At 45.9% G+C, this 15,079-nt stretch overlaps 1 protein-coding gene across 1 annotated transcript in view; it reads right to left on the bottom strand.

Moving 5' to 3' along the window:
* LOC124798457 (probable E3 ubiquitin-protein ligase HECTD2) overlaps nucleotides 1-15,079 on the bottom strand; it is a 348,122-nt gene that overhangs the window by 44,566 nt on the left and 288,477 nt on the right. The window contains 1 exon segment of the mRNA XM_047261883.1: nucleotides 6,647-6,834. Within this exon segment, the coding sequence (XP_047117839.1) occupies nucleotides 6,647-6,834 (188 nt within the window).

The following is a 15,079-nucleotide window of genomic DNA, read 5'->3' as shown; positions in this document are numbered from 1 at the left end:
TCAGTCTTAAATGATGATGATGATGATGACTGAAAGGAACCCGTTTTGAGAGTTGAGAAGAGATACTGCGGAACACGACGACGGAGCTGAACATCACTCCTAAAGAATACTTCCAGAAGTGTTTCAAGAAGTGGAAGGATCGATGGGCTAAGTGTCTGCAAGCACAAGGGGCCTACTTTGAAAGGGATTAGGGTCCCAACCCCGTCATGTTTTCGAAATGTTTTTTCTGGCCAAAGGTCGGATATTTTTTAGACAGGCCTCGTATGTTTTACGTTTCTAGTTAGAGTTTGTACCATCATTATTTCCTCTCACCACATACCGATGTGTTTTATTTTGTCTGACTCGACGTCAAATTCACGTAAAATACGAGAGGTAAGATCGAAGAGGTTAGAGTCATTTTTACGGAAACTGTCTAGTGTTGGCATCTAAGTCACAATAAATTGCCATTTATTTTCATCCGTCTTTCACTCTGCCAAGTTTCTCTCGTATCAGAGAGCGACCTATGGCGGGTTCCCCGTGTTAGTAATGAAATCCTGGATGAATAGTGCGCTATTTACAGCAATATCCAATATTCCAGAGTATAGCACTCCGTCTTCAGGGCACAACTGGCCCATCGGGACCATCCGACCGCCGGGTCATCCTCAGACGACGATAAGGATAGAAGGGGCATGTGGTCAGCACACCACTCTCCCGGTCGTTACGATGGTTTTCTTCGACCGGAGCCGCTACTATTTGGTCGAGTAGCTCCTCAATTGGCATCACGAGGCTGAGTGCACCCCGAAAAATGGCAACAGCGCATGGCGGCCCGGATGGTTACCCATCCAACTGCCGGCCACGACCGACAGCGCTTAACTTCGGTGATCTGCCGGGAACCGGTGTATCCACTGCGGCAAGGCCGTTGCATTCCAGAGTATACAAACATTAAAACATATGCGATTCCGAGAACCTTCCAGAAATGATAAATACTAAATAACAAAAAATTGCCGGTGATTGGATATGAACTATTGACGCGCAACATGGCAGCCAGCGACACTAACCACTACGTGACGCTCCGTGCACGACATCTTGTGGCCTTATTTTGGAGCAGAAGATTTCACCCCACATATATACCTCTACTCACTGTGTGTCACTGGATACAACAATTAACTGCAGATGCAGAAACACCATCGCTGAACTTCGCAGCACGGAGAAGTCACGGCAGATGTTGGTACATGCCAGTGGTAAGGTACGAGTGCATCAAAAACAACATGTGGCATTTCATCACAGTTAGTAACAGTGCACTGTTCAAACTGGTGGTGAAGGTGGTCTCAAGCTACGGGTGATCTCCATGGAATGGAATGGGGCTTCGGACAGGCTGATACTATTTCATTCTGTCGAACAGTGTAGGGCTCCATTTTCCGATTGCCTACAGCATCTCATCTCACACTTATTATTTAAACAAAACAAGTGTGTAATATTTATTGATTATTGGCCCTATGGTCTGATCTGATTGATCTCAGTCAAACGTTAATTTATTGGGAGACAATTATTCCAGCCAAATAATGCAATGTGTCTAAAATATAACGTTATACAAGATGGGTTAAGCTAAAGTGGACGACACATACAATTATCTTGGTGATGCACTGGGTGTGTGGTTGATCACATAAATAGAGACAACTTAGTTTCCCACTGACTGTCTAAATGGTTCAAATGGCTCTGAGCACTATGGGAATTAACATCTGTGGTCATCAGTCCCCTAGAACTTAGAACTGCTTAAACCTAACTAACCTAAGGATATCACACAGATCCATGCCCGAGGCAGGATTCGAAACAGCGCGGTTCCGGACTGAGCGCCTAGAACCGCTAGACCACCGCGGCCGGCACTGACTGTCTAGAGTTTTTCCTTGTAAGTATAGTCTGCCTTTCCTGGGCTCTGATTGGATAGCATTGGAGGACAGGAACTCCAGAACGGCATGACACGAAGATGTGGCGTCAGTCTTTCGTGAATGAAATATATTTTTTACAATTGTACCACTGCGTCTCAACCTATCCGATTTTTTATAGCTTGTACGATAGCTCAATAATGTATCATTTACGATTTTGCACTTTGCGCGGTAGTTAACTCTGCTTTGCAGTGTGGCGCTCCAAAGCAGCTCTTTTCCGAGAGGTTTAGGTCTCCCCCTGGCAGCCAACCGCGCTGACCACCCAGTCCCAATCGTTTGGAATCATTCGTCGCTCCAGAGACGTACGGTGAAGTGCTGCGTGAAGGGAATTACGTTCTTTCCCGTACATGCATCTCACCAGATCCAGATGCCTTTCCTCCAAGAGAATCACTTTTCTCAATTTCGGCGTTCGTGTGATGATAACGATCACCAACAGTGACGTCTGGAAGACCGAATTTTATATTTCGTTCTTCTCTTACACTCTTTCCGTTTCGCTGACGGAATGACCACTGATCGATTGTATATGCGACTTTGATCCATTTACTGTCTTAAAGTAAGTCCATTAGGCCTACTTGTTTGGATTTTTCGTCACTATTTGCTTTCGAATCAACTTTCTAGGCCGGTTGTTGAATAGCGGCTGGTCTCGCTCATCCTTCATAAAGTTGCTAGAAACGTACCTCACCATGTTAGAGAAGTTGTACACTTAAAATGATGCTTTTGTTTGAAAACAGTATTAGAGCTGGATTTCCGCAAGACAGTGCTCACTCGCACTTGTAAGGAATATCCAAGTCGGCACCTTAGTACGAGAGATGCCGCTTAATGCCAAATCACCCTTTTCATCAGTTTTACCAACTACTGAACAACTTTGGGAATTCTGTGATCAGCACACCATCGTGGTATTTTGGGCTTTGATAAAGGTCATCAAGAATATAACGATGTCCCACAGGAAAACATTCTAACTGTGCTAGATTTGACGCTGTGACGTGTGTAGAAACCTTTTCAGAGGCATAATGGCCTCACGAAATACTTCTTAGGGACTTCGGAAAGTAGGTTACACATGTCGTCCCACTTTAAGACCGTTCCTCAAGAGTGGGGCGTTATCAGAAGAGAGTACATGTTCCCGATTTCCTGCAGACACGAAGACAGGTGCTTTGCAGTGTGCGCTCGAAATGGAACGGCAACTGGGAACGTACTCCAAAATTGAAGTACGTGGGAAAGTACGAATCTTGTGAGTAAAACGGCTATGCAGACCAAATGCAGTGTCGCGTTCAGCAGTAGTGAAACGGTTGCCAACAATTTGACGAACGCCGCACAAACGTGCGTGATGCCGACCGCGATGACCATTTCTTGCACCATGCGATTTCCATGTCTTCGCGCAAACTAAAACAGCATCTGGGGTTCGAAAGAGATTTTCCGATGATGAGGACTTTCACCCAGCGGTTCTCGAATGGTTCCGTGACGGACGTCTACCGTCGAGGAACTGAAAGATTGGTAGAACGTTCTTTACAGAGAGTTGGTGGCCACACCGAAAAATAATGTAATGTAACTGTGTCACTTAGAAGTGTAGTGTAGCATTTAAGTTACTTGGTGTGTCATAATAACGTCTAGTTTGCTTTTTGAAGTCACATCAGAATGTTGCGCGTATAACATTGTTTCATTGCTCTGCGGTGACGAGTTGATTTTAATAGTGTGTGCATATATTCCTACATGCAGGTTTCACGATGGGCATATCGAAACTCACACGGCAAATTCCGAGTTGCTGGCATGTCCGATGCAAGTCACAGTTGTCTCTGAACTGGTGTATTTCAGCAGATAAACAACGATATTCAATATGCGAAGGGCATTCAAGAGCTAAAAAGACAAATTGACGGAAAAACTGTGTTTTTACAAAATGAGACTTTTACTGCTCCCCTACACAATGCCCACGTATATAAATACACTTGTCCCAACCACGAACTTCTCTCTTTTGTAGCTGATGCAAAGAAGCCTTGTCTTGTCGTTTGAGTCACTTTCGCATACATTCTTTGACCTCCTCATTGTTGTTGCTGAACCTTTTTCCACGTAACGCCTCCCTGAATGGACCAAAAACTGAAAATCCGAGGGAGTAAATATGAGCTGTAGTGAGGATGAGACAGTGTTTGCCAACCCATTTTTTCAGTGGTTTCTTGGTGCGATGGCGACCACTGTCGTATAGCAATATCACACCTTTTCTTTGAGATCCTCGACGTTTTTCTCCCACTGCTGGCTTTACTTTGTTCATCAGTGCGTCTGAGTAGTAGGCACTGTTATTATAATCACAAAAGGCGTCACCTTGGGCATCCCAAAAGACGATCAACATAAATTTTCCTGCTAATGCTTGCATTTTGAATTTCTTTCGGACAGATGAGCTAGTCTGATTTCATTCCATGCTTAGTCTTTTGGGCGCTGGTTAAGATGAATCCGAATTCCATCTTACGTTAAAATCTTGTTTAGAAAGGATCGCCTTCCGTTTCATAACGGTCTTTAAGTCTGTGCACACCCTGAGCCTTGTTTCCTTGTGTTGTTGCGGTAACTTTTTAGAGACTCACCTTGCACTTGGTTTGCTGTACTTGAGCTTGTTACTGTTAACGTTAAGAACTGTGCCAACACTCACTGCAAATTTTGGTATATGTTCGACTTAATACGGTAGTCTTTGCGAATAAAGTCGCCAGTGCGAGTTGCGAGGGAAGGAGTTGACTCTTGGACTAACTGACCGGGAAGTTGCTCGTTAGTCACTGAGGTTCGAACGGTTTTGAGCGTTCACTCACTTATTAAAATTTCTGCGGTTCATACAACTTTCACCATACTGTAAAGTCATTCGAGAAAAGATTTTAGCTGTTTTTTTTTTACCTTCAGGAAGCAAAAAAAAAAAAAAAAAAAAGTGGATCACTGAACGTCGTTCAATTGTTGTGGGAGATTCAAGCGAACACGCCATTGCTAAACACAATATTGAGGTTACAAAAGAAAGAATTTTTATCCGTCAGCTGCTCTCATCTCATTCCAGTGATGCTAACCTAATGTCAAAAAAAGTGCAAAATTCCTCCTGCAAACTGTTTCATTTCTGCCTCAGTATGTATCTTTAATTACTGAATATCCCTCCCATAACCTACATGTACACTCATGCTTATAAATTAAGGATAATGCTGATACATGGTGAAACAACGCTCTGGTGGGCGGTTTGCGGGTTCAAATCACCTCAGGTTATGACTACACAGTGCATTTGACCCGCGGTCGTCGCACGGTGGCGCTAGCAGCAGTCCACATACGCAGAGGTGTGTTGGTACATGTCAGAGTACGGTGCAGCGAGTAAGTGTGCAGACGTTTTCAGACGTGCTAATGGCGACTGTGTGTTGAAAATGGCTCAAAGAACACATATTGATGACGTTATGAGGGTAGAATACTAGGGCGACTGGAGGCTTGTCAAACACAACAGGTCGTAGCACGGGCCCTCCGTGTGTCACAAAGTGTGATCTTACGATTATGGCAACGATCCAGCAGACAGGAAACGTGTCCAGCACTACAGCACGGGACGTCCACAGTGTACAACACCACAAGAAGACCGATATCTCACCATCAGTGCCCGCAGACGGCCACGGAGTACTGCAGGTAGTCTTGCTCGGGACCTTACTGCAGCCAGTGGAACAGTTGTCTCCAGACACACAGTCTACAGACGACTGAACAGATATGCTTTATTCGCCCAGATACCTGCAAGGTGCAGTCCACTGACTCCAGGTCAGGGGAGAGCCCGTGAAACCTGGTGTCAAGAACACAGTACGTGATCATTGGGACCGTAGTCCCAGGTTAAGTTCACGGAAGAGTCCAGGTATAGTCTGAGCAGTGATTCTCGCCGGGTTTTCATTTGGCGTGAACCAGAAACCACATACCAACCCTTTAATATCCTTGAAAGGGACCTGAATGGAGGTCGTGGTTTGATGGTATGGGGTGGGATTAGGATTGGTGCACGTGTACACCTGCATGTCTTTGACAGAGGAACTGTAACAGGTCAAGTGTATCGGGTCGTCATTTTGCACCAGTATGTCCGCCTTTTCAGGGGTGCAGTGGGTCCCACCTCCCTCCTGATGGATGATAACGCACGGACCCACCGAGCTGCCATCGTGGAGGAGTACCTTGAAACAGAAGATATCAGGCGAATGGAGTGTCCTGCCTGTTCTCCAGACCTAAACCCCATCGAGCACGTCTGGGATGCTCTCGGTCGACGTATCGCTGCACGTCTTCAAACCCCTAGGACACTTTAGGGGCTCCGACAGGCACTGGTGCAAGAATGGGAGGCTATACACCAGCAGCTGCTCGACCACCTGACCCAGAGTATGCCAACCCGTTGTGAGATCTGTGCACGTGTCCATGGTGATCATATCCCATACTGATGTCGGGGTACACGCGCAGGAAACAGTGGCGTTTTGTAGCACATGTTTTTTGGGACGGTTTTGTCAACCTATCACCAATACCGTGGACATACAGATCTGTGTCGTGTGTGTTCCCTATTTGCCTATGCTATTAGCGGCAGTTTTGTGTAGTGCCACGTTGTGTGGTACCACATTCTGCAATTATCCTTAATTTATGAGCATAAGTGTAGATATCCACTAAGCACTGTAGGGCTGTTTTCATAAAGAATAATAAGTAAGAAAGACTATTACAATTTAACGAGAAACACGTAAGCATTGCAGTCTCCTCCGTTGGCTGCTTACCTTGGTAAGTATGATCCTCTTGGCGACGATGCTGAGGATGAACGGGTACTGGCAATAGGAGAACTGTCCCGGCCGCTGGGGACTCTGCCAGTTGAAGTAGTCCTGCATCAGGTCCACGTGGTCCAGCGCCGAGTTGTAGAAGTCCGTGTAGTCGAGCAGCGGCGGCGAACTGGAGTTGTTGGCCGCGTCTGCGGGCGGAGGCACCACATGTCAGACAGCGTATGGTTGAAATACACTATCCGATCTAAAGTATCCGAACTCCCCTACGTAATGAAGAGCTAACCACTAGATGTCACTGAGAGCCGGACCCGCCAGTACAAAAGGAGGCGAGCAGTATTGTGCTGTCAGTAGAGAAGCAGTATCAGTAGAGCTCAGTGACTTCGGACATGGAGCAGTCACTGCGTATCACCTGAGTAACAAATCCATCACAGTGGTTTCAGCTCTTATAAAGCTGCCTAGGTCGACTGTTGGTGGTGTGACTGTGAAGTGCAAACGCGAGCGAACAACAGCAGCTAAACCAAGACCAGGCAGACCAAGTACTGATAGACAGGGACTGCCGAGTACTGAAGGAATCGCTCGCGAGTTCCAAAGTGCTTACGGCAGTCCGATTAGCAGAATGGCTGTGCGCGGGTGCCAAACGGTCGATCAGCTCCACACAAACCACACATTTCTGTATACTTATATGGATATGGTGTCTGTTCTTTTGCACGTGTCCGAAAGAACAGACACCATTGATGACCTACAGCTGTCTAGAACGAAGTTAGAATTATATTAATACCTTCAGCTGCTAACGGGCGTTGATATATATCAGCGGGGATATATATCAAAGGGGACAGGTGAAAATGTGTGCCCAGACCGGGACTCGAACCCATGATCTCCTGCTTGCATGTCAGACGCTCTATCCATCTGAGCCACCGAGGGCACGGAGGATAGCGCGACTGCAGGGACTACAGTATCTCGCGCACGCCTCCAGCGAGACCCACATTCTCACCTTGTATGTCCACACGCTACATTCGTAGTGTCCCACCCCAACACACTCACTACTCGTGGAAGCCAATCTTACCAAGTCCCGTAAGAGTTCGGGGAATATGTGTGCATCCACACAGAAGAAGAAGGTCATACAAGGTGAGAATGTGGGTCTCGCGGGAGGCGTGCGCAGATATTATCTGCAGTCGCACTATCCTCGGTGCCCTCGGTGGCTCAGATGGATAGAGTGTCTGCCATGTAAGGGGGAGGTCCCGGGTTCGAGTCCCGGTCGGGGCACACATTTTACCTGTCCCCGTTGATATATATCAACGCCCGTTAGCAGCGGAAGGTTGTTGTTGTTGTGGTCTTCAGTCCAGAGACTAGTTTGATGCAGCTCTCCATGCTACTCTATCCTGTGCAAGGTACTTCATCTCCCAGTACCTACTGCAACCTACATCCTTCTGAATCTGTTTAGTGTATCCATCCCTTGGTCTCCCTCTGCGATTTTTACCCTCCACGCTGCCCTCCAATACTAAATTGGTGATCCCTTGATGCCTCATAATATGCCCTACCAACCGATCCTTTCTTCTAGTCAAGTTGTGCCACAAATTTATCTTCTCTCCAATTCTATTCAATACTTCCTCATTAGCTATGCGATTTACCCATCTAATCTTCAGCATTCTTCTGTAGCACCACATTTCGAAAACTTCTATTCTCTTCTTGTCTAAACTATTTATCATCCATGTTTCACTTCCATACATGGCTACACTCCATACAAATACTTTCAGAAACGACTTCCTAACACTTAAATCTATACTCGATGTTAACAAATTTCTCTTCTTCAGAAACGCTTTCCTTGCCATTGCCAGTCTACATTTTATATCCTCTCTACTTCGACCATCATCAGTTATTTTGCTCCCCAAAGAGCAAAACTCCTTTACTACTTTAAGTGTTTCATTTCCTACTCTAATATCCTCAGCATCTCCCGACTTAATTCGACTACATTCCATTATCCTCGTTTTGCTTTTGTTGATGTTCATCTTATATCCTCCTTTTAAGACCATGTCCATTCCGTTGAGCTGCTCTTCTAGGTCCTTTGCGGTCTTCTCCATGGATTTTAATTGGCTGGTTCAAATGGCTTTGAGCACTATGGGACTTAACATCTGTGGTCATCAGTCCCCTAGAACTTAGAACTACTTAAACCTAACTAACTTAAGGACATCACACACATCCATGCCCGAGGCAGGATTCGAACCTGCGACCGTAGCAGTCGCGCGATTCCTGACTGAGCGCCTAGAACCGCTAGACCATCGCGGCCGGCGGATTTTAATTCCTACGCCAAATTTTTCTTTTGTTTCCTTTACTGGCTGCTCAATATACAGATTGAATAACATCGGGGAGAGGCTACAACCCTGTCTCACTCCCTTCCCAACCACTGCTTCCCTTTCATGTCCCTCGACTCTTATAACTGCCATCTGGTTTCTGTACAAATTGTAAATAGCCTTTCGCTCCCTGTATTTTACCCCTGCCACCTTCAGAATTTGAAAGAGAGTATTCCAGTCAACATTGTCAAAAGCTTTCTCTAAGTCTACAAATGCTAGAAACGTAGGTTAGCCATTCCTTAATCTATTTTCTAAGATAAGTCATAGGGTCAGTATTGCCTCACGTGTTCCAACATTTCTACGGAATCCAAACTGATCTTCCCCGAGGTCGGCTTCTACCAGTTTTTCCAATTGTCTGCAAAGAAATTGTGTTAGTATTTTGAAGCAGTGCCTTATTATACTGATAGTTCGGTAATTTTCACATCTGTCAACACCTGCTTTCTTTGGGATTGGAATTATAATATTCTTCTTCAAGTCTGAGGGTATTTCGCCTGTCTCTTACATCTTGCTCACTAGATGGTAGAGTTTTGTTAGGCCTGGCTCTCCCAAGGCTGTCAGTAGTTCTAATGGAATGTTGTCTACTCCCGGGGCCTTGTTTCGACTTCGGTCTTTCAGTGCTCTGTCAAACTCTTCACGCAGTATCATATCTCCCATTTCATCTTCATTTACGTTCTCTTCCATTTCTATAATATTGTCTTTAAGAACATCGCCCTTGTATAGACCCTCTATATACTCCTTCCACCTTTCTGCTTTTCCTTCTTTGCTTAGAACTGGGTGTCCATCGGAGCTCTTGATATTCATGCAAGTGGTTCTCTTTTCTCCAAAGGTCTCTTTAATTTTCCTGTAGGCAGTATCTGTCTTACCCCTAGTGAGATAAGCCTCTACATCCTTACATTTTTCCTCTAGCCATCTCTGCTTAGCCATTTTACACTTCCTGTCGATCTCATTTTTGAGACGTTTGTATTCCTTTTTGCCTGCTTCATTTACTGCATTTATATATATTCTCCTTTCATCAGTTAAATTCAATATCTCTTCTGTTACCCAAGGAATTCTATTAGCCTTCGTCTTTTTACCTACTTGATCCTCTAAAGTCTTACAATTTAATGCCTGGTTTCTGAATCTCTGTCTTACCATTATATAATCTATCTGAAACCTGTCAGTATCTCCAGGCTTCTTCCATGTATACAACCTTCACATACAACACATTTTCACCTGTCCCCGTTGATATACACTCCTGGAAATTGAAATAAGAACACCGTGAATTCATTGTCCCAGGAAGGGGAAACTTTATTGACACATTCCTGGGGTCAGATACATCACATGATCTCACTGACAGAACCACAGGCACATAGACACGGGCAACAGAGCATGCACAATGTCGGCACTAGTACAGTGTATATCCACCTTTCCCAGCAATGCAGGCTGCTATTCTCCCATGGAGACGATCGTAGAGATGCTGGATGTAGTCCTGTGGAACGGCTTGCCATGCCATTTCCACCTGGCGCCTCAGTTGGACCAGCGTTCGTGCTGGACGTGCAGACCGCGTGAGACGCCGCTTCAACCAGTCCCAAACATGCTCAATGGGGGACAGATCCGGAGATCTTGCTGGCCAGGGTAGTTGACTTACACCTTCTAGAGCACGTTGGGTGGCACGGGATACATGCGGACGTGCATTGTCCTGTTGGAACAGCAAGTTCCCTTGCCGGTCTAGGAATGGTAGAACGATGGGTTCGATGACAGTTTGGATGTACCGTGCACTATTCAGTGTCCCCTCGACGATCACCAGTGGTGTACGGCCAGTGTAGGAGATCGCTCCCCACACCATGATGCCGGGTGTTGGCCCTGTGTGCCTCGGTCGTATGCAGTCCTGATTGTGGCGCTCACCTACACGGCGCCAAACACGGATACGACCATCATTGGCACCAAGGCAGAAGCGACTCTCATCGCTGAAGACGACACGTCTCCATTCGTCCCTCCATTCACGCCTGTCGCGACACCACTGGAGGCGGGCTGCACGATGTTGGGGCGTGAGCGGAAGACGGCCTAACGGTGTGCGGGACCGTAGCCCAGCTTCATGGAGACGGTTGCGAATGGTCCTCGCCGATACCCCAGGAGCAACAGTGCCCCTAATTTGCTGTGAAGTGGCGGTGCGGTCCCCTACGGCACTGCGTAGGATCCTACGGTCTTGGCGTGCATCCGTGCGTCGCTGCGGTCCGGTCCGAGGTCGACGGGCACGTGCACCTTCCGCCAACCACTGGCGACAACATCGATGTACTGTGGAGACCTCACGCCCCACGTGTTGAGCAATTCGGCGGTACGTCCACCCGGCCTCCCGCATGCCCACTATACGCCCTCGCTTAAAGTCCGTCAACTGCACATACGGTTCACGTCCACGCTGTCGCGGCATGCTACCAGTGTTAAAGACTGCGATGGAGCTCCGTATGCCACGACAAAGTGGCTGACACTGACGGCGGCGGTGCACAAATGCTGCGCAGCTAGCGCCATTCGACGGCCAACACCGCGGTTCCTGGTGTGTCCGCTGTGCCGTGCGTGTGATCATTGCTTGTACAGCCCTCTCGCAGTGTCCGGAGCAAGTATGGTGGGTCTGACACACCGGTGTCAATGTGTTCTTTTTTCCATTTCCAGGAGTGTATATCAACGCCCGTTAGCAGCTGAAGGTATTAATATAATTCTAATTTCACACATTTCTGTAGTCGACGTGAAGCGGCGCTCGAGGGGGTGTAAATGCCACTGGATAGTCAGTGACTGGAAATCAGTGACAATGGGTGATGAGTCATGCTGCACCGTATATCAGTCCGATGACGGGGTTTGGGTTTGGCGAATACCTGGAGAACGTTATCTGCAATCATGTGTACTGCCAACAGTGAAGTGCATAGGGGGTAGTGTTACGATATTGGGGTGTTTTTCGTGGTTAGGTTGTTTTGTTTGTTTTGTTTCAGGACGCAAAAACATCCATGGTCATATTAGTCCATGTCAAAACTGTGAAACATGAAGACAAAGGGAGGAGTTAAAAAGCTCTACACGTCAGTGCCAATTGACGGACGAGAAGACAGTTAAAAACAGGGACGTGGAAAAAGGTCTACAAAATACGACATAGAGAAGCTGTGGTGCAGAACTAAAAATTGAATGAAATTAGAATTATATTAATACCTTCAGCTGCTAATGGGCGTTGATATATATCAACAGGGACAGGTGAAATGTGTGCTCCGACCGGGACTCGAACTCGGGATCTCCTGCTTACATGGCAGACGCTCTACCCACATTTTTTTTTTTTAGATCTCATTTTGTTCGTTGCATCTGCTTGCGGCGGACGTCGTAGGACATCCGTTTAAGTTCGTTGTTGATCGATTTACCCAGATTTTTTATTACATAGGACAGCTAACCCTCTGACCGAACACGCTGAGCTACCGTGCCGGCATTCACCTGAGACACTGAGGGCACAGAGGATAGCGCGACTGCAGGGACTATCTCGCGCACGCCTCCCAAGAGACCCACATTCTCACCTTGTATGTCCACACACTACATTCGTAGTGCCCCATCCCAGCACACTCATTACTCGTGGAAGACGTTCTTACCAAGTCCCGTAAGAATTCGGAGAATATGTGTGCAACCGCACAGAAGAAGAATGTCATGGCCGGTGTTGCCAGAACTATATATTTATATGGATATGGTGTCTGTTCTTTCGGACATGTCCGAAAGAACAGACATGTCCGAAAGAACAGACACCTACCCATATAAGTATAAAAATTGAATGGCCTTCGCTATATTGCTACGACGGATAAAATGTAAAACGCGGTCGACAGCTCGCTCGTCATTCGCTAAAACGGCCGATAACTCACAATCAGACGGCAAACGCAAACGGGAATGTAAAAGGTTAAAAAATGGGCATTGGGTCAGGAAACGACAGATAGTTAATAGTTGGGCGCAATGTGCACAAAGGGTTGTGAGGGGGTGGGGGCGGGGTCGCTACTTAAAAAATGGCGATGGCTAACAAGGCAGTGCCCAATATGCAGTCTAGTTAAAATGACCTCCTCGCGGCGGGAGGGCCAAGAGGAGGTCGTCCAAGTCGCTGGGGGAGGTTTCATAACCTGTAGCTTATTCTTACTGACAGACGGCAATACAGAGATCATCGAAGGGAATACAAGAACTACTGGGCCGAGGTACGATGACTGCAGCCTTGGCAGCAGCGTCAGAAGCCTCGTTTCCTGTCACCCTCGTATTGTGCTTGTCAAAACGAGAAATGCGGAAGAATTTGAATACATTTTGCAGCAGTACTTATTGCGTACTGTAGCAGAACAGCTTGGAGATTACGCTTGTTTGTATGAAGCTGACAGTGCAGCTTGTCGTAAAATAGCATCTGTGACGCAATTGTTTGTGTCAAATAACATTCCTGAGATGGAGTGTTCTGCCCAGAATCCCGACCTGAACCTAATGGAACAGCTTTAGGACGAGTTAGAAAGCTGATTTCGCTCCATACTGGAGTGTCCAGCATCACTTCCCTCTCTGGTCTCAGTTCTTGAGGAAGAAAAGGCTGTGATTCCTCTACAAACGTAGAGACACCTCACTGAAAGTCTCTCAAGCAAATTTTTATCTGTCATCAAGACGAAGGGTGGACACACCCGTATTAATGTCCAATAATAGGTGCCCGAATACTTTTTATAAGATAGTCTATATGTACGTCTACACTCTGCAAGCCCCTTTAAGGTGTGTAGCGGAGGATGCTTCTCGTAACACCATTCATATCCCAGTCGCTAACAGTGCACAGTTAGAACGACTCTTGGCTAGTCTCTGTGAGAGCTTAACTATCTATAATTTACCTTTATGGTATTTTTCGTTAAATATACGGAGGTATTAGCAATATACGGGGGCTTACTCTTCTAGGAACGCACGTTCTTGGAATTTTAACAATAAACCGCACTGGTACAAAACACCTCTCTTGTAGATTTTGATGAGCGTCTCAGTGACGCTTCCACTCCCACTGAAAGAACCCGAGAGGGAAGGCGCTGTTCTACTTTAGATCTTTGCTATTTTCTCTATAAATCCATTTTTTAAATTTTATTTTATATGTCACGTTCCTTAGGAACAAATTGAGGAGCAAGTCTCCATGGTCCACGGAATGAGTCGGTACATTAGATTATAACATAGGAGTAATAGTAGATAAAAAGAAACGTATCAATCATATGCAGACGACAAGACACAAGTTTAAACAAAGATAATGAACAAAGTAATCCAGGAATTATATTATTTTTTTAATTTTTCCTGGAGTTCCTCGAAAGAATAGAAGGAGTGAATCGTGAGGAAAATCTGCAGTTTGGACTTGAAAGTGCGTGGATTACTGCCAGGATTTTTGAATTCTTGTGCCAGCTTATCGAAAATAGATGCAGCAGAATACTGCATGCCTTTCTGCAAAAAGAGTCAAGGTAATGCGTTCCAAACGCAGATTGGATATCCGCCTAGTATTGACTGAGTGAAAGCTGCTAACTCTTGAGAATAAACTGATAATTTTAATAACAAACGACATTAAATAAAATATGTATTTGAGAGGCCAATGTCAGAATTCTCAGACTACTGAACAGGCGAACTTACAGCACATTTTACACCACATATTGTTCGAACCGCCCCGTTTCTAAGCCAAAAATGCCCTTTTTGAATCATAAGAGTTACCCCAGAAAATAGTACCATACGTCACAAGCGAATGAAAATTAGCAAAGTAGATTACTTTTCGTGCTGAACTGCCATTTACAATCAATTTCACAAGAAAGTGTACGCCATTATGCCAAATGTAACGTCCGCAGTGACATCTGCGGTGGTGGTCTTTAATGTGTTGTCACTGCGCTTTTGCACAGTGTATAGATAAACAGTGTGAGAGTTGAATGCTATGTTTTGTTTTGTCGGTTGCAGTTTAGGCTATTTGCAGTTATTTATAGCCAATTTAAACGCACTGAAAAAATGTGCAATATTTAACAAAAATATCTTCTGAGGTTCATTAAGAAGCTATTTGGTTCGAACGAGGCAAGCTCGGTGCTTCAAGAGGTTACTGATCCGAAACATCGCAGCCAACTCT

This window comes from Schistocerca piceifrons, chromosome 1 (genome assembly GCF_021461385.2).
Source record: "Schistocerca piceifrons isolate TAMUIC-IGC-003096 chromosome 1, iqSchPice1.1, whole genome shotgun sequence".
NCBI lineage: Eukaryota > Metazoa > Arthropoda > Insecta > Orthoptera > Acrididae > Schistocerca > Schistocerca piceifrons.
The sequence above is the reverse complement of the archived record's forward strand: the minus strand, read 5'-3'. Positions and strand labels throughout refer to the sequence as shown.